General features: G+C 40.1%; 2 protein-coding genes across 2 annotated transcripts in view; both read right to left on the bottom strand.

The window, feature by feature from the left end:
• The window catches only part of LOC109472803 (GRIP1-associated protein 1-like), a 117,174-nt gene extending 99,399 nt beyond the window's left edge, over nt 1-17,775 (bottom strand). The window contains 19 exon segments of the mRNA XM_019772671.1: nt 2,764-2,955; nt 4,279-4,317; nt 5,221-5,313; nt 5,713-5,844; nt 7,214-7,307; nt 7,444-7,475; nt 7,647-7,694; nt 7,998-8,068; nt 8,297-8,345; nt 8,853-8,905; nt 9,450-9,539; nt 10,269-10,349; nt 11,682-11,714; nt 13,168-13,336; nt 13,891-13,998; nt 15,269-15,319; nt 15,807-15,871; nt 16,336-16,402; nt 17,693-17,775. Of these exon segments, the coding sequence (XP_019628230.1) occupies nt 2,764-2,955; nt 4,279-4,317; nt 5,221-5,313; nt 5,713-5,844; nt 7,214-7,307; nt 7,444-7,475; nt 7,647-7,694; nt 7,998-8,068; nt 8,297-8,345; nt 8,853-8,905; nt 9,450-9,539; nt 10,269-10,349; nt 11,682-11,714; nt 13,168-13,336; nt 13,891-13,998; nt 15,269-15,319; nt 15,807-15,871; nt 16,336-16,402; nt 17,693-17,734 (1,509 nt within the window). The 5' untranslated portion in view covers nt 17,735-17,775.
• Nucleotides 17,776-18,834: 1,059 nt separating this feature from the next.
• Nucleotides 18,835-24,461, bottom strand: LOC109473033 (mitochondrial tRNA-specific 2-thiouridylase 1-like). The gene is made up of 10 exons (XM_019772928.1): nt 24,258-24,461; nt 23,646-23,811; nt 23,009-23,226; nt 21,244-21,416; nt 20,746-20,799; nt 20,572-20,638; nt 20,238-20,338; nt 19,791-19,932; nt 19,502-19,584; nt 18,835-19,170 (listed from the first exon to the last, which is right to left on the bottom strand). The coding sequence occupies exons 1-10, from the start codon at nt 24,334-24,336 to the stop codon at nt 19,039-19,041; spliced, it is 1,215 nt and encodes a 404-aa protein (XP_019628487.1). The 5' UTR covers nt 24,337-24,461; the 3' UTR covers nt 18,835-19,038.
• Between the last annotated feature and the right edge of the window lie 63 nt (nt 24,462-24,524).

Raw genomic sequence — 24,524 nt, forward strand, 5'->3', positions numbered from 1 at the left:
CTTCGGAGGGAGGCGACGGGGGGTGGGACCCCGACAGACCGATGCAAGTCTCGGGCCTAGTCTCGCGCTCTCGCGAGATTAGGCCACTCCGTGAACAAGATGGACTGATAGCCATCGAAAATTTGGAGGTTAGTATCCTTATCCTTCCAAAGTTGTCACTGATGAAAGAATTCACTAGGAACGTTTTGGTTTTTGTTGAATAAATTAGCAAAGTTTGTACTAAGTCATTACACAAAAGAATAAATGAAGTGTCAGGCATAATCAAAGATCTATAAGGCTAGTGCAGAGATAAAATTAGAACAAAACATTTATACCCTACACTTCCATGTCCAAGAATGGACAAATATCATGAATCAGTGTTAGAAGTACTCATCTGCAGTCTGCATTTTGTAGAGACATTTTCAATACTGCAGAAGAAAAATTAACTATTACCTGCAATTTTGCAGGCTTGAAAAAAAATCAGACTAGAGGTTGAATGGTGTTTTAGAGCTTTTGCATTTGCTACTGTAATTATACAGTCATGTAATTTTGAATGTCCAGCAACATGCAATTTTATATATGCCATGGGTTTACATCCAGACTTTTAAGTGTGAATTTGTAGTAAGTATTTCCATATTGCAGAACAAAAATTCTGACATTCTGCAATATTGTACAACACTGAAAAAAAGTAGAAATAAATTTTGATATTTCTACTGCTGCAGTCACAGTGATAGAAATAATTTTTTTCAACTGTTGTACAATATTGCAGAATGTCAGAATTTTGTTCTGCAATTTGGAAATACTTCCTGCAAATTCACACTTAAAAGTCTGGATATATTCCCATAATACCACCATAGGAACATGTGGCAATGAATGTAATGTTGGCATCCCCACCGATTCATGCAGTATTATTCATTTATGACCCAATTAAATTGCCTGTTACATTCCCAAGTGCCGCAAATTCAAAGGGCAACTGCCTCTGCCAGCAATGGATTGATTACTCCCACGTTCATGGACTTCTCAGAGGCCAGACAGTCAAATGCAGGACAGGAAGACTTGAAAACTCTCCCATAGACTATATAGTGAGGCTTATAAATGCTTTAGACGCTCAATCTAACAGCCTTGGTAACAGCTGTCCCACATTGTCTTGAAGTTTCTCCATGATGGTACAAATGTACAATGCATGTATATACCAAGCTTTTAATTTATCACTATAATTTTGTATGGTAGTTGACTTCAGATCTTGCTGTGCATTCTAAGGACAGAAACTTGTTCCATGATGTGTGGATATGGAGCCTAGAGCCGTGCATGCATGCGTACGTGGATGCATGCATGTATGTGCAAGTATATGGGTATGTGCCTCCGAGTACAACATGTATGCTGGTGCATATGTGTATGTGTGTGTGTGTGTGTGTGTGTGTGTGTGTGTGTGTGTGTGTGTGTCTGTGTATCAATGTGTATATAATTGTGTGTCTTACTGTGTATGTGTAAGTAAGATCATTTGGTCCACTTAGTTAATACCTGGTTCCAAAACAGTAAATGCAGGTATTTAAGTTCAAAATGCAGGGCACATTCATATTCCCATTAATGTGTATCACTCCAACGTATCTTTGCAATAAAAATTAACCTAAATGTAGTTAACAGTTAATGTTCTTTATTTCATGTTTTATGGTATCCTTACACAGAGATCATTAACAAAACAAGAAATGAGGCTGCTGGAACCCAGGATTTCCTCCCCAAGGCATTTTATAATTGGGTCGTATTTCACCATGTTATGGGTAATTTCCTTAAAATATGAGCGGATAAAGCATCATTTCCAGCTTAAGTATTATGAATTTCAGCACAAGGACTAACATGTTGTGTAAGAGTCTTCCTTAACTGTCCCTTTGTAGTCTCTAGGATCATGGATAATGGCAAGAGGGGGTCAAAGAAGTCACACAACAATAATTCAACTGCACACAAAATGCCAAAGCAAATGGTACACGGGGAGACACATGCAACAGATGTCAAAATGCTGCAGAACAGTAGATAGAAACTTCTATTCCTTCAGAGGTAGATATCGAAAACAAGAAACAAGATGGAGTACAGATGCAAGACTTGAAAGTGTCCAAATCATGGTGTATGGGCTGTGTTGTTCGTTTATGGTCCATTTTATAATTTGTACACCCTTATCCTTATATTAGGTCTAGGAGGAGATTCTCTGAAGAAGCCAAGAAAATGAGAAACGTAACCCACCCTGTACATACTTTGGTCAGTGCCATAGAATGATACCTTTAAGTTAATGTCTCCTGATCATTTTAAGATAATTAGTACTATGGTCCAGGTGGGACATCATGGTTTTAGGGCTCTTTATGCAAATTTATGCAAATTAAGCAAATGAGCCATGAATTGAGAACAAAGCAGCATAACTTGTGTATTACTTATCTAAATGTCATCAAACTTGGTGAAAGTCTTAGACTGATTGTGATGTAGCTCACATTTATACCCAGCACACCTGGTCATCCCACTCTTCTCGATAAGTGAGTTGGGTTCTTTATGTGCAGAACTAAAGTCAGTGAAAATACTACTTCCTTAACAATGCCAGAGAACAAAGAGTCTCAGTCTGACTTACCCATTGTTTTTTTTCATTTTCACAATAAACAAACATTCACATAGAGCCTCCCTAATTAGAAATTGAACATAATTTACCACGAACTGATAAGTAAATAATGATAAGAATTAAATAACTAATAAATAAAGAAACATCTATAAAGTATCTTACTTCAAAATGAAACAATGACTTACCCTGTTTGCCTCGTTGAGTGCCTGCATCTGCTGGTCGCGTTCCTCAGCTGTCTGCTGCAGCTGTTCCAGCAGCCGGCTGTTGGCGGCCTGGCCCTCCTGCAGCTGGCACCGCAGGTCGTCCCTCTCCTGAACCAGCTGGTTGTGCGCCGTCTGCATGGACTGCAGGTCTCCGGTCAGGCTGCTGTTCAGACGCTGGGGGGACAAAACAAATGCTTAACATCTCTTTTGATACATGTACATCAGTGTATGTGGCTTGTAGAGAAGAGGAAAGGAGAGTATAGTTCAGTATGGCCTGTGGGTTCCCCATCAGGCTGCTGTTCAGTCGCTAGGGGGACAGCACAAACACCATTTCAGCACCAAGGAAAGGCCCAGTTTCTGTGTATAAACCTTGAGGGAGGAGAAAAGAAGGAAGAAGTGTTCTGAAGAAAGTGTATAGTTCTGTATGGCCTGCAGGTCTCCAGTCAGGCTGCTATTCAGACACTGTTCAGAGACAGAACAATGTTTCTGCACTGTTTCTTTGTACAAACTTCTATTTGCCTTGTAGAGAGAGGTATAAAGAGAAAAGGAATGGACAGTTCTGCATGGCCTGCAGCCGCTGTTCAGGGACAGAGCAAACACTGTTTCAGCACCAAGGACAGGCCCCATTCCTGTGTATAAACTGTTTGCCTTGGACAGGGAAAAGGAGAAAAGAGGACAGGAATGTATAGTTCTGAAGGTCACTGGTCAGGCTGCTGTTTAGATGCTGGAGGGAGGGACAAAACAATCACTGTTTAAGCACCAAGGAAAGGCCCAGTTTCTAAGTATAAGCTTCTATTTGCCATGTAGAGACAGGAAAGAGAAGAGAGGAAAGGAGTGTAAAGTTCTGTGTGGCCTGCAAATCACCCATCAGGCTGCTGTTCAGCCACTGTTCAGGGACAGAACACTGTTCCAGCACCAAGGAAAGGCCCGGTTTCTAAGTATAAGCTTCTATTTGCCATGTAGAGAGAGGAAAGAGAAGAGAGGAAAGGCACGTGTACTAGTAGTTCTGAATGGCCTGCAGGTCACCCGTCAGGCTGTTCAGCCACTGTTCAGGAACAGAACACTGTTTCAGCACCAAGGAAAGGCCCAGTTTCTGTGTATAAACCTTGAGGGAGGAGAAAAGAAGGAAGAAACGTACAGTTCTGAAGAAAGTGTATAGTTCTGCGTAATTTTTGTAATTTTTTCCCCTTTTACAAAAGAGACTAAAAACTTTTACTGCTTGTTTCTGAATACTATATTCTATGGACCAACAATACATCAGAGATGTCTTTATATTTTGCCTTTTGATGTTCAGTCACTTGAAGCAATGGCAAGGCCCTACGCTATAATTAGGACTTTCTCAAAATTGTACAATAATGAGTACTGCGCCTATTTCGAATTTGCCTAAACACCATACTTAAATTCAAAGGCAGAAATTATTATCGGTACAGATCACCGGCTTCTCATCAGCTTTTGGTGACTCGCAAAATGAACGGGGATCCGACTAACGCTACCCACCTGCAAATTATCTATTTCCTCTCGTCTGGAACCTTGTATCTGTGGTGTGGGGGAAGAAATTAAAACAAAAGCCCACGCAATCCCGTATGTAAAAACATAAAAAAACTTTGTAACACTCACACCTGCAGTATAGACTTGTGACAAGAATTTACATGTGTTACTTATCTTGGAAGTTCAGCTGTGTTGGTAGAAATTGGACTTACCCAAATTTTCAACTGTACTATTCCAGTCTCATTCCTTGACAAAGACTGGAGTTGTACAGTCGAAATTTGGGTAAGTCCAATTTCTTGTGTTGGAATTTGCAGTTAGAACTTGTTTCCTACATGTGTTCCTTGATTAATTCTAAGACTAAGAGCAGCTGGCCTGGCCATCAATGCTGTACACTTTCGTCCTCTCAGTTCATGCTTTTTATAATGCTTTCACTGTTACTTTTTACAGTAAGATGGCTACAAAGCAATATTGTGGTGGTGTCATTTACAACATGACTACTTTATCACTAGTGTTGAAATATAACATATCACTTGACAAAATATCTCTATATTACATGAATACAACTTACAGCCTTTTCCAATGTCTAATTTCTTGTCACTGATAATCTAAAAGAGAATTTTGCACTGGGACAGTTTTCTTCTTCAATGGCAGAAAGCACAGTGATGCTGATGTAATTCCATTTTCAGATCTAAGATTGTTAATATATGTTTATACTTTGTTGCAATGATTGATCTTTTACAGTAGACATTCATTAATGCATTAAATATGACATGGTGACTTTATAACTGCATAATCATATGGGGAGGTCACATAGGCAATAGTAGTTGAAAAACAGTCCTTTATTTGGCAGACAGACACTAATGTTTGCCTGGAAAATGCAGTGTTGTCACTGCCTTGACTGTTGTGGCAAACATTTTCAGTGTGTTGCCAGCATTATTTAATTATACTTACCTGTTCCATAGCTGCAAGACTTGATCGCAAGTTCTCATTTTCTGTCGTCACGTTGTGAACATGCTGTTTGCTCTCTGTGCTTCTGGTAGACAACTGCAAGCAATGGTGAGATCATGCATCAGATTGAGATGGACATTTCCAGACGGAAACTCTTCTTACAGTATATCCAACAAAGAGCATGACAAAACTGAAATGTACGAATGATCAAGTTAGGAATTTGACCAGCTAACATATTATATTTATAATCAAGCCCTGTTCCTGACTGTTCAGAACCAAGGACAGGCCGTTTCTGAGAGTTCGGCACCAAGGACATGCCTCGCTTCTGCGTGTTATAGTGCAATGGACATCAGAATTGTTGCAAGAATTGTGGCAGGGCATATCCTTATCTATTTGAGGAAGATGCAGTTTATATGTCCAGCAAGGATTAGCGGGGCCTGTCTATGGTTTTCTTAAGTAACCAGTCTTTCCTTGACCACTGCTGAATGCCCACACCTCTGCAGTGAGTTCCTGCAGCTGTAGATCCCGTTCCTTGACCTGCTGCGCCCCCCTCTCCTCCACCTCCTGCAGTCTCCGCTGGGCAGTAGTCAGATCCTCCTGCAGTCTGCTGTTCTGATCCAGAATCACCTGCGGGAGACAATTAGATTGTTAGGCCTGACTTACTTGACTTAACTTATGTCGAGTCCTGGTGTCCCTGGCCTCGAGACAAAATGGCTGACCAACACTCTCTGTCTTCCATCACTTGACCCAAGTAGTCCACCTCCAGGCCAGTGTCTCTCCTGAGGCAGTCTATGTAGGTTGCAGCCGGTCTGCCGGGCTTTCTCCTCCCATGCTTGGGAGTCCACAGTACCAGCTCGGCCGCAATCTCCTCTCTGCTCCAGTGACAGTGTCCTGCAAGTCTTGGTAGATTGTTAGGCCACACTTTCTTAATCTTGTGGATGACATCTTCTGAAGACCCTCATACACAGTCCAAAGACTAAGTTCAAGTCTGCAGTAAACAGATTCCTGTTGAACTCCTCTGAGAGTTTTTCTACTTTTTGACTGTTTATTCATACAATTATGCACCATGTAATTATGTATTATGTATAATGTATTTGATAGGGGTATGTGTAATTAAGTGAGGGGATTTATGTGACATTATATTGAGCCGAAAATCATTGATACACGATGTTAAGATCAGGTTCACTTTGCACTCATTAGAAAAAAAAAGTTTACAATAATATATACATGCATTGGATTATTACAATTATGTACAAGTTTTCAGAAATTACATTATACAACAATAGAGTTGCTAACGTTGTTGAGTTTTCTGTATGTACATAGTTACCGAGGTACATGGAGCTAATGTACTGTGTTTAACAGAATATGAATCCCCAAGTGTTTACATGTGTTGACAGCCACTCCACGGAGTAGGGCGAGTCCAATGGTGTTAGTTCTTAGTCCTTTTGTTGACGTTGTAACAGAATACTGATCCCCAAGGGAGCTAATTTACAAGCATCAAGGCTTAACACCACAGATGTCATAATAGCTCCATGCCTTGATATGGAAATCAGACTGCCATAACACAGACGATAGCTTTATTGTATAAATTGCTTCACAGTTAGGAGTATCTTTTTATCTTTCCATTATTGCCTGATTCATCATCGTACATGACAGCTTCATGATTAGGAAGCTCTCATTAAATCTTTCTTGTTTTATCTGAGGATTATCTAATACATATGAGAGTTCAGAAGTTTTGTATCTAAGGGATAGAGAAGTTGGTGTCCAAGTGCAAACTACATATAGTCCTATTTTCAATATACCAAGTATAAGCCAAGGGAAAATAAGATGGCCACTAAGCTATTTAAAGAAATGATGATACATTGTAAGTACAAATACCAAGAAGTTTCCTTGGAAAAGGTTTTTCTGTAGTTTGTTCACTGCCAATCAAACATAATTTGTACATAACTGTTGAAATGCAAGAAAATGCCTTTCAAGGTACTAGTGTTGAACTTACCTTTACTTCTTCCTCATTTGAAGATTTTAATTCTTGAAGTGAAGACCTGTTGTCTGAATACATCTTTTCTTTTTCTTCTTGTAATTGCAAAAGGCTGAATGTAAAAACATAAAATATGATTATGATTTCAACATACAAGTAAGTAATCACAAGAACATGTTAACAATTACATGAAGTCAATAAATTCAGTCACTTCATTTCAATCAAGACATACAAACAAACAAACATACCTTTCTTGCTTCTTTTTCAATTTTTCTGAAATCTGTAGAAGTGAAAACATCATCATAAATGTAGAATGCAATGTATATAGAATCAATAAATCACAAACTAACATAAAGCTACACACCGTCATACACGAACTTCATTCACAGAATACCAATAATTTATCATAGTCTAACAAAGCAGGTTTAAGATTCCTTACGATTTTTCTTACCTTCGAATTTTCATCTTGTAGCTTTGACAACTTCTCAATATATGATTTCTGAAATGTAAGAAAGTGAATGATATAAGTTCATGACTGAAAAGTATTTGCAGGTGATTCATGGAATAAATTGATAAATTCCATGCTACATGCAACTCAGGAACCATACAAAGGATCAAGCACTTTTATCTTGCTGCAGAACAGATCTAGTAAGATTAAAATTTACAATCTTAATTCAACTTACAATATCATAATTTGCAACATTGTATATACATGTAGAGTCAGGCAATCTACATATTTCTTATCATATGGTTTAAACAATCCTATCCCCAACTCCGAGCAGATCTGTTGATTTGAGCTGACCTCTAAAGACTGTATCTGTTCCTTCAGTATTGTCTTTTCCTCTCTTTCTGTGTCAACCCTTATTTGTAGATCTAAATATGAGGAACAAACAATACATTGATGGTTAAATAACAGGAAAAAATTCAGTACAGATGTGAAAGTTCATATAAAGTCGCTGTACTTTTTGTTGTGTCAATAAAGTTCTATAATATCTAATACATTACACAGCTTCACGATGTATATACATTGTAGCGGCTGTAAAACACCTTCCCATTTTCTTTTTTAGTAATCTAGTAATAAGACAATATAGAAAATCTTACCGCTCATTTCTTCTACTTGCTTTTCTAACTGAGAACACTTTTCCTCTGTCTGGGATGAGAGAATAACATATTAAAGGATTAATGACAAATACTGCAAAAAACTGCATCAAAAACAAAATATTTCCACCTTAGAAACCACAAATTCTGCAGAGATGATCAATATAAAACAGATACATGAAAGGTCATAAAACTCTTATCTAACAATAAAAAGGGTAATGGTTGTCCCATAGTCTTTTTCAGCCTGTAGGGGCAGTGGGTTGTTAATCCACTGTGTCTACGGCACAGCATTGGAAGTGGAGCCCATCCCTCTCTTTCCACTGCCTTTTACCTCCCCAACTGAAGTCAGGCACCCATTTTACACATGGGTGGAGTGAGGAAGGTTGTGTAAAGTGGCTTTCCCAAGGACACAACGTCTAGCCAGGAACTGCCAAAATCAGACCTATGACCTCTTGATCTGGTGTCCACTAGTGATTCAACTTATCCATGAGAGAAAAGTAAACTAAGTCTTGTATTCTATACTGGTACTTCATCTGTGAGACATCCAGAGAGGTGTTACCTGTCTGAGAAGGTCCACAACCGAGCTTCCTGAACTGTGAACATAAACTCCATCTGAAACACACGAGGAATACAATGAGTATGGCGAAAAATGACACCTGGATAACACAGAGGACATTCAAAAAGAAAAACACAGTAGCATGATCTGTTACTGTTTCTAAACTACATTCACTTTGAAACATGTCTGCGGTTACTAGTGCTGTGTACCTAAACCCACGTTCAGGTCCAGGTCTGGATTCAAGTCCACAGGTTTAGGTTCAGGGCATACATGTGTATACAAAAAGGGGAACGTGACATGATTTATTTGGGCAGCCTAGAACTAGTTCTGGATGCTGAGTTTTTTTTTTCTTGAACCTAAACATTTTACATGAAGTCCGGAATTTTGAACTAGTTCCAGCAAACTGGCACACAGAACTACCGGTGACCAATCAAGGAACTTGAAGTTAATGGTCACACTGGACAAGTGTACAGTTGACAGACGGGATTCTTAATGCTTGGGTCAGTTGGGAAAATAGTCTAAGCAACCACGAAGGAGTGGCAAAAACTGCAAAAGTGGCTCTTAGTGCAGGTTTGACTGTACATTTGTCCATGTACTAACCTATAACTGGCCCGGCTCGTGTCACACTGCTCTTGATTTCTGGAATCAGCTGTTCTCTTAGGCTCGTCAGCTTTTCCTGTAAGGCTGCATCTGTAGTGGACAATGCCATAGTTAAGGTCCTTAAAATTTGCAGTAACTACCAAGCTTATATGTACTAAAATTTACCTGTATTAAGTTAGTATTACATTGTGATTTTATGGTCAAGATGTTTAATCTGTACAAACGATAATTTTTAAATATCTTAACATTCAGTTTTATAACATCTGTACAAATGTATGCAATTCAACCTGTGTCTGTCATTTGTTTTTCGCTACTAATAAGGCCCCACTGATTTAATTTTGTGGATGACATTGCCGCTTGCATCGATTTTCGACTGTTCTGAAAAAAAGAAAAAAAAAATGACCTCCTCCAAGGCTCTGGCCGGGTGCCATCCTCCGTAGTTTATGTCAGCCAGGGACAGTGTGAGGCTGGCAGTAACTACAGAGGACAGCACCTAGGCTAATGAAGCTCCACGTACATGCACGGAACTCAAGAACAGTACAGTGCCAACTCATATAAATGCCACAAAAGGCCAGCATGTGCCAACTTGTCATAAAAGTCGCTATGTACTACCGCAAATTCACAATACCGGTACCAGCTTTGAATCCCTGTGGTTTAGCAGCATTGTTGGAATTTTTTTTATTCGACCGTGTGCACCAGTTTGGGGGTCTTCAGAGGATGTCATCCATAAAATTTTGACTTAAAAGTCAGTGTGGCCTAATAAGAATCATAATAAACCATTCCTTCCTTCCTTCTAACATTCATTACAAATGTGCTCACCACTGCTGGGGTCACTCTCACCAGGGCTCTGCACTTCTGACAGGAACTTGGTCAGTTCTCTGTCTAGTAATCTGGACAACTCTGGAGTCATGGCATAAAAAGGTGATGTAGTACATACATGTAGTTATAGAGTTCAAGCTTTGTTTTAACATAACAGAAACACTTATCATGAATTTGCCAAGATCAGCTGACAATTCATGGTGAGGGTTTGCATTGTTGCATTGAACAAAGCTTAAATTTTACAACTACAAAGCTAAGATGTTTAGCCTGTTGTAAAGTTGAAAATGTTTAATTTCAACATATCTTACTCAATTTCATGCCCCAATTTATCATGAGTACACGTATATTCTCTTAATATATGTGTTATGCCTTTGGAAGAAGTACTTACAGCAAAAGACACTCTGTACACAAGTTTTCCCACACTAGATACTTATTTTTCAACTCTGAATCATACTACAGTATATTTTGTCATCACTAGTTTTCTTTAAACTACAAATGTAGAAGCAAAACCTCTTTTCACAAGTTTTTCCACACTAGATACTTATTTCTAACTATGGATCTTAAAATAATTGATGCAACTATATTTTGTCATCACTAGTTCTTTTTAAACTAGAAGCAAAACCTCTTTTCAGAAGTTTTTCCACACTAGATTCGTATTTTCAACTCTGAATCTTAGAATAGTAGATGCAAGTATATTTTGTGGTCACTCATTCTTTTTAAACTACAAGCAAAACCAATATTTTCCACAGAACCATCAGTCCATACCAGACTCCAGTGACCACTCCTCCTCTGCCTTCTCCTCCTGACTTGGGCTGCCCTCCACCGTTCGCTCGCTGGAGAAAAGCACCGTTTGGCAGGTCAATCCATCAGCTTACCACATTAGCAGGAAAGTGCCAACCCCACAAACACCAGGAGAGTAATCCACTGCCAAAGTCAGGTCTATCAATAACAAAGGCTCGGACCAGCCTTAACAAATCTTCAGTGGGGAGGGGATTACCATTAACGAACTGTACAGAGTTGGGAATGAATCGGTTCTGTAACTGTTGGCAGTGAATTTGTAACTAATGCAAAACATATACATGCCCGAACATATCCAAGGTTACAAGTCAGAAGAAAAAAATGAAATTCAAGGGTTCCAAAGTGATGCACCAAATTTTGAACAGAAAATGACGAAATTGGTAGGGTAGGAGACTAAAATATAAGAAAAACTGAGCATGCAAAAGGTGAGAACCACAGGATGATGTCAAGGGAGGGCTGTAATTCAGAGAAATGGCCCAATTCAAATCAGGTTCCTTGAGCAACACAATGATATGTTTCTCACACAACAGTTTGCCTGGATGTCTAACCTTCATCAACGTATTCAATACAGACAGCACCAGACGATATTTACAACTAACTAAATCTGCTACTTACTGTCTGGTTACTACTGGTGATGGACAGACATGGCTGGAGAGTAGAGGTAAGATGGAGGATCAGTAAGATGAACTTGTATTTTGTAGTACAAGGAGAAAGGAGAACTGCTGTGTTCTTTGAAAGAAACCACCTGGGATCAGGAATATTTCTGAAACTTTTTCAGTTTTCTTAAGCATTTCAGGCCATACAGAAGCATGCAAGCTATTAGTTAAATAGAAAAGATGAAGTAACGTTACAGAGAATAAAACAACTTGGCGGACACTAAAAATGATGGAATGGTGGACACTAAAAAAGAAGCACTTACTTTCACACCACACAGATGGAGTCCTAAACAAGAAAAGCTCCCCCTACCTCTCTTCTGCCCCCCCTGCAGGCACGCCTCTCTGTCCAGACAGCTTCACACATCTGGTCTCCAGATCAGCGTTGGCTGAGGTCAGGGTACTGGGAAACACACGGGAAGCTTAAGGAACGTCGGTGAAGGTTAGACATCCAGGTGATAAGATACACCAATAAAACAGTTACTCAAGCAACTCCAACTATGCCAATTTACCACCTTCAGCAGTTGTCCAGAAAATAATAAAGATAACAAACTATACATGGATAGATAATGGTACAACAAAAACAACAATCTTTACACAATGTAATTCATATCTAATTATATATTTATTAGATCGAGGCAAATCAACCAAATTTTAAACATTGTATAACAACATATATATTATCATATCATATTATTAATCAGATGATCTGTCATATCATGCAAATGTGCATTACCATCTCCATTCAATTACTTAGGTCTCATTCCTCATTTGTACAATGGACGTTAAAAGGTTGATCCATCAAAATGGTTAATTTCCTGAGCACATCAGGTCATTATCACATTCCTTACCTTACTGTTTCTTTTAAAGATGTCACTTCCTTGTCAAACTTTTCTTGAGAAGCTGAAAAAAGACGACAAAGATGATTTCAAAACGTAACATGTACTTACGCTGCAAAAGATACTCTTCAGAAACAAGAATAGCCTTCAATGTGCATCTAAAACTGAAGTAAAGAATCTAGAGGTTCTGGGTTTGAATCCTTAGCAGACCTTGTTGATGTTAAGCCCTTGGAAAAGACACTTGATGCATTAAACAGGTGAAAATGTGCATGTTCAAGCATAGCCTGGATGCCATCTAATTTGTAACAGCAACCCCAGTTGCCTTTTTCAGGGTTGCTGTTACAAATCGCATGGCATCCAGGCTACCTACTACACTTATTTATTAGAGTAGGGATCATGACCTTATTTGTTATTTCACTCCTTCCAAGTGGTAATCTCAAAATCTCAATAAACAATAAACTAGTTGTAGTCTAATGGATGCAAGTGTTATGTTATGTTATGTTACGTTATGTTATGTGCCTTAATTTGTATTATATTTTATGAATCCAGGAAGAATAGATTAGATTTGTTATCTAATCTAATGGATATCTAATAAAACATCAAATAAACAAACCGCCGACCTACCTTCTATTTTCTTCTGCAGTGCAGTGTTCTCTGCCCGTAATCTGCGCACCTCGTCCTGCAGCTCCGGGCTGCCGTCAGAACCGCCCCCCTCCCCAGCCAGCCTCTTACTCAGCTCAGCATTCTTCTTCTCCAGGTCTTCACTGGCTGCCACCACCTGCAAACATGGAGGGGAAAATCTTCACATGGTGCTTCAGAGATCCATTTCATCTCTCATTGCCTGTTTTGTGTGTGCTTGTGTTTTCTTAGATATTTCCACATTCTAAGGACGTTCTTTAAAGATCCTAGAAAAGGTTATCCTATTCCTTAGGCCTTGTCTTCAACGCACTGTTACATTGTATATGCATGGAGGGAAATCTTCACATAGAGCTTCAGAGATCCATTTCATCTCTCATTGTCTCTGTGTATCGAAGTTTTGTTTTCAGTGTTTGTGCTTTGATAGCTATTCCCACAGGCTAGGCATGTCAGGGAGAAGTACAGGAAGTTAGTTCAAAGTGCCCAGAAAAGGTTATTCTATTCCCTGTCTTCTGTTATCCACTATCCACTATTATATGCATGTCTGTTTCCTTATGGAAACTAGTGAGACATGCATAGACAGAATCAGTGAGAAATTTATAATGATAAAACAAGAAATTCACAACAAGCCTAGATATTTCAAAGAGGTTTAAGGCCTTTGCTTTTTTGTTGTTATAGATAGTCGCAAAGTGTGACCTTGGTCAGCTCGTCCATGAGAGTCTGATTCTGCAGGCGGAACTCCTCCTCCTGGCTCCCCAACCGGTGCTGCAGGGCTTCATTCTCTGCCTGCAGTCCCTCCAGCTCCTGCAAGGGGGAGCCCAACAACAGTCATAACTACTGTAAGAGTTGTTGTTGGAGGAGGGTGATGTTGACTTCCTCCCGTGGGTTTACCGCTTCGCAAGAGAAGAAGAAGTGGGAAAGAGAGACAAACACGGAGCAAAAGAAAAATGTCCTCACGCCAGGACTTCAACTACATGTAAAAAAATGAGTGAAAAAACTGACTTTATTCTAAAGTTTGTTCTTAGATCTTAACGTGCCGTTCGGACGTCGAATGGACGCTAACGTCGCTGTCCGAACATCCCAACAGCTTACCTGTGCTACCTTACACTTCCACGGACCAAGTCTTTGCAGTCCACACTGTTACACTGGTGAGATGTAAGTTTCCTCACTAGAATCATTACAACTGGAACTTTCTTGTTCCAATAAGAAATTGATAATATGAAGAAGGATAAGTTAAATGCGTGATTGAACTATGCCACATACATGTAACAGTTAAAGCTAAAGGTAAACAGGCTTAAGGGGGCTACAAGACAAGCTGAGTTTGGTTTCTTCAACCTTTTTAAGTTTGGTAAAATCAACGGAAAAAACATTATTTTCACTCCAAAATTAATGCCCAAAATTGCGAATTTTCGCGTAGGATAATCCCGCAAAAAAAAATTTTCCGGCAGAAATGACTGATACTGGCAGAAAGACCCAAGCCTTGACTATACCCGAGTAAATTATAAAGAAAATTCTAGTACTGTAATTTTCTAAACAGTCCACGGCGCGAGGGGTTGCAAATCCACCCCTACGAAGCCGCAGAGCGAAAACTAGGTCAAACGGGCGGATTACACTTGGCGCGCAAGGATACCCGGAAGTAAGGTTCGGAGCCAAAAGAAATTTTCACCCCAAAATCACCATTTCTTACACTCTTCAGCCATGTTAATGTTTAATGATACTTCGTGGCAGTTTATAAGAAATGTCACCTCAAACTTGGACCCTCAAAACCCTTTCGTCACTTTTTTACAACGGACTATCGCGGACCCCGGTCGCGGAAGAACTGGGGTGTGCACCGTTAAGATTAAAGTGGCTGTATCTGTTTCATACATGTTTGATAGGACATCTTGCGGAAAGCACCCAAAATGCAGCCATCAGCTTTGTTACCAGACAGACATACATTTTGTCAATGTACATTGAATTACGTGTACAACCCAATGCACAAACACACACATTTCATCAATGTTCCTGAACCTGAACTTGAATGTACTAGACACATGCAACATATTATGTCAGCAATCTGCTACTTCAAACATACCTTTTTCTTGCTTTTTCCAATATTCTGGCCGATGTTCTGCATAAACGATGGCTGAAACAAGACACACAAAAAATGGTCAAGGGTTGTCGAAATACATTGCTGCCCAAAGAGAGCCAAAGTAGAAAGCTTTAGGTTAAGATAAGCCAATGCAAGAACAATTTGCCAGCCTTCCTCCATTCAGTATGGCTTTCCTTCCTGTTTAGTATCGTCTCACAAGAAAGTACACATGTTGCCTTAATGTACAAGAAGGTCCTTATGAATATATGTATACAATTGCCTGTCTGTACAGTCTGGCTTGTTGTCTAGAACTCAGCTACATAAATTTACTATAAAGTCTACAATCGTATCATTATCATCATCCATTGGCTATGTAGTCACATGCAGTCAGTTTGTTCTACTGAACCATGACTTTTTGCCTGCTTTAACTTAAAGTTTAAGAGAACTCTGTGCTTGATGTCTGCCTTACATGCATGGAGTCCACCAAGATGTTTAAAAAAAAAGGGACATGTAGTGTACAAATCTCCCTGTCAGATCATACCTTGCTTTTCTCCTTCTGTAGTTCCTTCTCCAGGGAGGCTGAGGTGCTCCGCAGGTTGACAAGCTCTGTGTAAACAAACAAACAAACATGTCAATATCCACAATTACAGAAAATCTAAGCAGCAATGTCATTTAGCTTCATAGTGGTTTCTTAGCCCGGGTACCATCCTGGTTACAAGTAGTTTACGTCCGTTCCCACAGTCGCTACCGACCAACCACTGTAGTGACTGTGGGAGCAGACGTAAACTAACCAGGAGTATACCCAGGCTAGTGGTTTCTAATTTGTGGTCAAAACAATTCTGTAGTACAGTTGTAATAGATTTCTATGATGATGATTCAGACATGAAAAATACAATTTTTATAGATCAGTCCCATAGCCACGCCGACCTCCATCAAAATGTAAAAATGCAAAATAAAACATATATGAACTGTAGCCACTCTCATTGGTTGACATGCTAAATGCCAAGCTATCATTGGTCAAACTGCTAATTATGATGGACATACAGTCAGGATGGGTCTACTCCACTAACCTCTGTCCTGTCTGCGACATTGCTCCTGTAACTGATAATTCGAGGTCCTCAGTTCCAGAAGCTGGGTCTAGATGAAGGCAGAAAGTTAACATGATTTAAAATCATAGTCAACATGAAACTATAGGTTGTCACCTTTATACTCCATAAGAAATGTTGCTTTTGCTAAACAATATACAATCATATACCTATCCCTGGCGGTCTTGGTGGCAGACAATATGCAATTTTTTGGGGATATGGCACAACTTTTTCTCCTTACTTTTTTCAAGATTTCCTTCAGTTGATATAATTCAAACTCTACACGTACATAGGCTCTGTTTTACATGTCCATATGCTATTAGACAACCAGACCACCTGTTTTCTCTGGAACAGATCAAGAATTTTATTCTTCCAGTCACAGACTAATTATGAAGTCTCATATCACGTCATACACTTGAGGAACCTTTTCAGACAAACAAAATTATATATACAAATATGCAGAGTATGGCAGTTGATTATTTTCCTTATAATATTGATGTAACGTTATAGACATAACGTTACACTGTCTGTCTGTGTACCTGTTTCAGCAGATTTGGGTGACTCTTTCAAAAATGCACTGTGCCTCCTGAACATAAATTGCTTACCAAAACAAAGAGGTTGTGATTGAGCCTCCTTGACCAAACCAAGGACCAAACATACCGATATAAGTATATCACTTCAGGGTGAAACCATTCAGTAAACAAATAAATTTGAGCCTCAAATTAGTCAGTGCTATATGGGTTTCCTTCGCAATTATGCAAATTGAAAATAATATTTCACCTAATACAATTTGACTTGTCTATACTGCTCTCTCAAGCTGATGTCGCAGGGAATCTTGGCTCCATCCTAAGAAAAACTGTCAAAGGCGACCAAAAGTACGAAACCGCAAATGGCCAACGGCGTATAATTTTTAACTGACCGGGTCTGGGCCTGGCCTGGTTTGTTTACAAACAGTGGGGCACACGTCACGTGCAGTCCAGCTGTCCACAACAAGTTTAAACCAGGAACACGAAGCTTACTATTAGCTGGGCGCTAGTGCTGATCGTGACAGATGCGGTACTCTGCCATGTCCGATCCCTGACCAGCGGAAGGAGATCGGGACGAGAAAGAAAAATTTAACGATCGACCGGAGATATGCCGTGATGATAGCATCCGCGTGATTTTCGTGTCCTCTGCAAAAAAGAGGGGAGGGCGGAAATATCACCCCGATTTGACGCGATGACTTGAGCTTTGCGAGGCGGCAGTTGAGATGCCCTTGTTGTCCTGGGATTTAGGATATGATACCCCATTGTTTCATTGCAATGTTGTCTGGTTATTCCTTTTATAGAAGCCGTCGTCTTACCTGCAAACGCTGAAATTCTTCATCAGACAAGCCGCCCGCCATGTTGGATGATGTCACGATCTGAAACTGATTGGACGCGTATTTGGTGAAACGCCACCTAGCGATCAAAGTACAAACTACAACATTACAACAGGTGCATGCACTGATTTCGAAGTTTTAAAAGCCTTCAAAGAAACCACCTTGTTACTTTCTTTCTTTCTATGGTTACAGTGACAGTAAAACTGATTTTTTTCTGGAGACATCCAAATGAGCCACCATGTTGAAAATTGATGTCACGCAGGCACAAATTATAATGTTATATAACGTTATAGTCACATCAATTTTTTTAAATTTGATCAATTGGTTCTCAGACTTGCCCTTTTTCATTTTTGCTGACTAGCAAAAAAAGAAAGAAAGAAAAAAGCATTCAGGTTCTGAATCAACTCCAAAAATACTCATTTTGACCTCAACTCTCTTCAACAACTTCTACAAAGAGTACCCATAACCAAGCCAACTTCATAACAACAGTCTGCTTTTATTGTACAAATGTACGTTCAAGTTAATGTTTACAATAATATGAATTTGTACAAGGACTCACTGATGTTTCTGATATGATGGTTTTGTGGTATAGGGGATACAAATGACAAATCTCCTTCTATGCATTTGACAAATGCAATATCACTTATAACATTGGTATCCCCTTTTAGCAGCAACAATAATATAAATATTGCAATACTCTTTCTGTTCACAATCTTAAAAAAAGTGCTACATTTAAAGGTAGACGACAATAATCAAATCGTTAATCTCCATATTTTGTATCATTGCCATCGTTTGTTGTACTAGTATCTAGCTCAGAATGGCAGGTTACTTCCTAGATTGTTATAGTTTAATAAAGACACCTCAGCCTGACAACAAATACTGCAATCTGCATGGTACTGGAAGCAGGCACAACCATTCAATACCAATGTCACAATGGTAAAAAGCAATTAATATAACTGCTTGAAGCTAATAAAAACACAGCGGAACAGGGAACTATTGCAGAATAAGTTTCAAGCTTTCAAACACCCTTATACAGTCTTCCGAAAATAGTTTCATCAGGTTGGTAAAACTTAAGAGATAGGGGAATTCTTTTTACACAACCAAAGAGTCTCACCTCGCTGACGTTTCGACTCTTTGGTTGTGTAAAAAGAATTCCCCTATCTCTTACGCTTATACAGTGTGTTACATTTTCACTGCCTGAATGGCACTTCGACCTGGAAATTGTATTGTGTAGCTGTTACCTTGGTAGGGTGCAGCATATAGAACAATATACTGTTGGTACTAAAATAAGATATCTACAAAGTCTCTGTCCAAAGATGGTACTTGTACTATTTCTCTGGTCTCTTCTCTATCTCCTCTATTCTAATGGTTCTTCTTCCCTGCAGGTCAAATAATGTCGGCCCAAGTTTGATGATCTTCCCTCCTCCCAGACACTCATCACCTTTGTAGAAAACTGCATACTGAAAACACAACAGGGAAAGAAATTGTTACGTGTAATCTTGCTTTGGTTTAGCTCAAAGCCGGGTAGAGTGCTCGCTTTGTAACCCGGTGGTTGTAAGTTCTCAGAACACTACCATTGGGCTAGCCCCTTGCTGTAGTGCTTGCACAACTGTGTGGCTCAAGGGCTACAGAAATGGAGATGGGCACCACCACCCCTGTGCTCTGCACAGAGCAGAATGGGACTTTTTTTCTGAGCCTTGTAGTTGATAAAACCTATTTTGAAAGTACACAAAATACTTAAGATCATATGCACAATATATAAATTATTAGACATTGCTGAGAAGCCCTTACCTGCCCCGGTGTCAACGCTCTGATTGGTTCAGCCAATGATACCCACACCTGGTTGTTGCCACTCAAAGTCAAGGTGCATTTAACTGGTGAAAATAAAAGTGCACACTGTTATTCCAGGGGGACCTTCACATGGTATTAGGTACCAAGAAAGTACTATTTTTGTAGCTTCAGTAGGCTACCAGTTTGAAGAATATCTGAGAAAATAAACATTGAAAAGTCTGCCTATTCTTGTCAGACTGATAATCTAACATGAGACTTTATACATATCTGATGTGTTCCTGAAGCTCACCTAAAGGCATCTGATGTTGGAATCTGAAGAGACAGTCGTACATCTGATCCTCATACAGCCTGCGTGGAGGGTCAGCTATCCAGTGTACGGGCTCCGTCATTATCAGTTGTCTGTACAGGGCTGGGTGGTCTGTAGTAGGGCACTGCGGATAGGGAGGACACACGATAATGTACCTGTACATTGTGTACATGTTATAATACTCTACCTGCAACCACATACAGCATATAACACATCAGTACTGTAGTTAGGACCCACTGACTTAATTTTATGATATTATGGATGATATTCCTGCAATTTTTGCCCGTTCCAAAAAAAAAATCAAGCCCTCCAAGAATTTAAAGATCGTTCACTGAATTTCATGATCATTTGACTTTTTTCAGACTGGAGATCCATGTTTTAAAGACAAAAAAGAGAACAGATGAAGCAGATACCAGCTGGACTACTCACCACAAAGATGTTGTTGTTGCTGGTGTCCCTGTCCACAACAAACCATGGCTCCTTCATTCCCCCCAGGCCTGCCCGCTGACCTATGGTGTACAAAGAGGCTCCTACAAGAAGAGGATTTACATACTGTAAATTCACTTATTTTTGTTCTGGTTTTAAATGTACAAAATACATATCGTGGTAGGAGGTGACAGTGTTTTTTTTAATTTGCCACTAAAGCAACTCAGTAATTATACATTTGCAGTGGAGAGGTCACTTCACAGTAATACTAATACCTATAAGTAGTGAAATGCTGGCAGAACACATATTGGTTGTGTGATATATACACATTACATACCCTTATGTTCTCCTAAAACCTTTCCATCCAACACTGACACAAACTGGCCTGGTTTTGTGTCTATATACTGAAAAAAAAAACAAGAGCAGATAGTTAGAAAGTGAGACTTGAAATATGAAGAAACAACAAAATCAACAGGAAGACTTTAGTTCGAGACAATAAAATCCTTCGTACCTCTTGTAAAAAGTTAGGAAAATTCCTCTCGCCAATGAAGCAGACACCCATGCTCTGTGAAAAGAAGGAAACATACACTAGTAGATAAAGAATCTGTCAGAGTAACAGCATTATCACCTATGCCTCCCAGCAGCTTAGTTCAGTGCATAGGAGTGGTCTTTTGGCCTTCTATTGAGAAAATTTGTTAAAAAATAACATCATGTTGACATATTTATCTTTCTCTACCATATTGCCAACTGATTTGTTTTGCCTCTTTTAAAGACAAAAACAAAATACTCTTTCAGTTTAACTCCCACCTCTTTTTCCAAAAAAATAGTCATCAGGTTGGTTAAGTATAGGATACAGATTCTCAGAGCTTCTGACTGGAGAGAATATAGCAGCGAGAAGCAGAAATTCAGTCAGAAGCTCTGAGGAGGGTGTCTGACAGACACTGAAATGTAAGCACTTAGGTGAGACAATCTTGGTAGTGCAAAAGAAAACTCCTGTATCCCATCCCACCTCTTTTTTCTTGGCGATATGAGTGAACCCAGCGTCCTGAGCCATCTGTTTCACCACAGGTTTGGTCAGTTCACCCAGCGGGAAGAGCGCCCGTCGCAAGGCCTGCTGGGGGATCTGGGACAGGAAAAATGTCTGGTCCTTCCAGCTGTCCAGAGCTTGTAACAGTTTCACATCTGGGGAAAAAAATCAGAAAAATTGTATTGTTCTGTAGTGTTTGTCTTGCCATTGCGTTTTCCATGACTTTGTATTCTCTTATCAAACTACATGTATTTTGAAGGAAATGCAGCAATGTAAATTCTAAAGCTGAATATGAATAAAACAAAATGAAGATGAGAAAATTTTTGTTCTTTTAGCATTATAGAATTCTAGAATAATATTCTCACAAACTTAACTATATGGCATATGTTAGAAGCTATGTAGCTAGGCTTAAATATATATTTACACTTATACGAGGGGTGATCCAAAAGTTCTCGGCCTCACCTAGAAAATAGAGGTCAAACGCGTATTCTTTGGTATAACTGTATGCTATGACGTCTTACATCACTGCCCACAAAAATGCAAATTTATACATTCATTAATTAGCACGTGACGCAGCGTGAAAATGGGGCGGGTGAGGGCAAAATCACAAAATGGCCGCACCAGAAGCGTGTGCTGTGAACAAGTGTATCGATAAAAAGCTATGTCTCCTAGGGAAATCCATAAAGACATGATCAAGTCACTTGGTGATGACTCACCTTCTTATTTAACCACAAAGAACTGGGTTGCTAGCTCTAAGCGCGTCAAGGAGAGCACAAAAGATGAACATATGTCAGGATGCCACAAATCAGCACCATGGGCAATCCAGTTGAGGCCATCCATCACATGATAGTAAATGACAGATGTGAGACTGTCCAACATGTAGCAGGTTCTTTGGCCTGACTTGTGGTACAGTTCATAATGTTTTGTCAGAAATCCTGGGGATGAGCAAGCTGTCTGCATGATGGGTGCCTAGAATGTTGTCTGAACATCACACGTTAAACAAGCTGGGCATTTCAAGGAACGAATTCAGTCCATCAAGGCAACTTATTCAAACGATTTGTCACCCAATATGAGACATGGGTTCACCACTTTCACCCCGAATCAAAACAGCACAGGAAATAATTGATGAAGAACGGTTCCCAGCATCCCAAGCGAGTTTTACCCATTAAAAAGGTTTTTGCCTCTGTTTTCTGGGACAGTAAGGGGGTAATGACGATTGACTACCTGCAAAAGGGTCAAACCATCAATGGGGTGTACTGTGGACCAGAATTGCGGCATTTGAGGGCAACAATCACAGAGAAAAGGGGAGAAAAGCTCCGACTTGACGTGCTGTCAATGCACCTGTCCACACAGCACAGGGGTCAGTGGCAGCAGCAAACGAATGTGGCTTTGAAGTCTTACCCCACTCTTCCTATTCACCTGACCTAGCACCATGGGCCTTCTACCTGTTTCCTAAACTGGAGTTCCACTTACGTGGTCAACGTTTTGATGGTGATGATGGCGTCATTGATGTGATTTAGGCATTTTTAAGGGCTTCAGACGAAATATTCTTCTACAAGAGAAAGGAAAGCTGGAACATCAATGGACCAAGTGCATTGAAGTTAGAGGAGACTATGTTAAAAAATAGTGTAAGAAAAAATTTTCTGCCATCACGTTTTTTGGGAGAGGCCGAGAACTTTTGGATCACCCCTCGTAGCAAGCAGGTGCAACATAGGCTTGTGTACCAGAACAGGACTACAGAACTCACTCTCTGTGTGACTCCGTGGTATAATGTTCATGGATGACAGGACGTTCTCTGTGCAGATGTTCCCGTGGATGCTAGTCCTGGCATAGTGGCCTGTGGCCAGGGCATCTGCCTCAAATTTGTCCATCACATAATTAAAGAATGTCCTAAACTTGATCCTCTTATTGCACAAGATGTCTGGATTTGGGGTCCAGCCGTGTTGATACTCCTTCAGCATTTCACTAGGAAGAAATGTTACAATAGTTATAAAACATAAAGTATCAGTTTACTCATATCATCTACAAGTCTGTATCTGTATTAGTATAGCCGGTATAACCGCCATTCGGCATAACACACCAGCTGGTCATAATTACTAGTACTAGTGGACAATTGTTCTAGTAGACTGCTTCTCAACTCAGAAATCAGTAGGCATTTAACATGGACTACCTGAGGACAAAACAGCCTTAAACTGGAGACCTGCTGGGAAAAGAAATAGAGGTAGACCTAAAACCACCTGGAGAAGAACTGTGTCAGATCACCTGGCGTCTATGGGACTGTCCTGGAGATCAGTGAAGAAGGTGGCCGAGGACAGACACAGATGGAAGGGAAAAGTCTTGGCCTTATGTCTTGCAAGGGATGAAGAGGATAAGTAAGTAAGTACCTGAAGACGTCGTTCCAGTAGTCCTTGACCAGGTTGACCTGATGGAAGGGGATGTCCAGCCTCCTGCAGACAAATTCTGCATCTTCACAGTCCCTGTCTGCCTGGCACACCCCCAGCTCATTTACCGTGTCCCAGTTCCTCATGAACACACCTGTCACCTGGTATCCTGGGGGAAAATATTAAGGAATACCTGTCACTCGGTAACCTGAGGAGTAATATATGGAAGGCCCCATTCCCACTAGGATAAAATTGTCCGGATCGAGCTGAATTGATTCGATCGCTTTGATCCGGCTTCGATCCCTGACTCGATCCATCCAAAGCGAATCAATTCGGTTTGATCCGGACAATTCTACCCCAGTGGGAATGGGGCCATATATAAGGACAACACCTCACATCACCTGAAAAATAAGGACAACGCCTCTCACCTGGTAGCTTGAGCTGAGGAAAAATAGAACCTGTCACCTGGAAGGAACTTAAGGATAACACCTATCACCTGGATAAGTCTTGCAATAGTGTATACCTCGGGAGGAAGCAAGGAGAGAAAACAAGACATCTGCATCTGCTTTGATACTGCAAGAGCACGCATCTCCTCATGATCAGCTCATCACCCACCTTTCCTCTTGAGCAGCAGCGCCGCAACACTGCTGTCTACGCCCCCCGACAGGGCAACAACAACGTGCCTGATGCTCATCCTCTTCTCTACACGCGGTGACTCGCACGTGATCTGTCTATTGTTAGCATTAAATACCTAAAAACGTCAACAAACACAGCTGCATTCCACGTGACGACCTGTCATCCTCCCGTCCTGACCTTCAACCTTTGTCACCCGTTGCATCATGGGATAGAGTTACTCGGAAAACGTAAGGTCGATCGTGATTG

This window comes from Branchiostoma belcheri, unplaced genomic scaffold (assembly GCF_001625305.1).
Source record: "Branchiostoma belcheri isolate BF01 breed outbred unplaced genomic scaffold, Haploidv18h27 scaffold10, whole genome shotgun sequence".
Classification (NCBI taxonomy): Eukaryota; Metazoa; Chordata; class Leptocardii; order Amphioxiformes; family Branchiostomatidae; genus Branchiostoma; species Branchiostoma belcheri.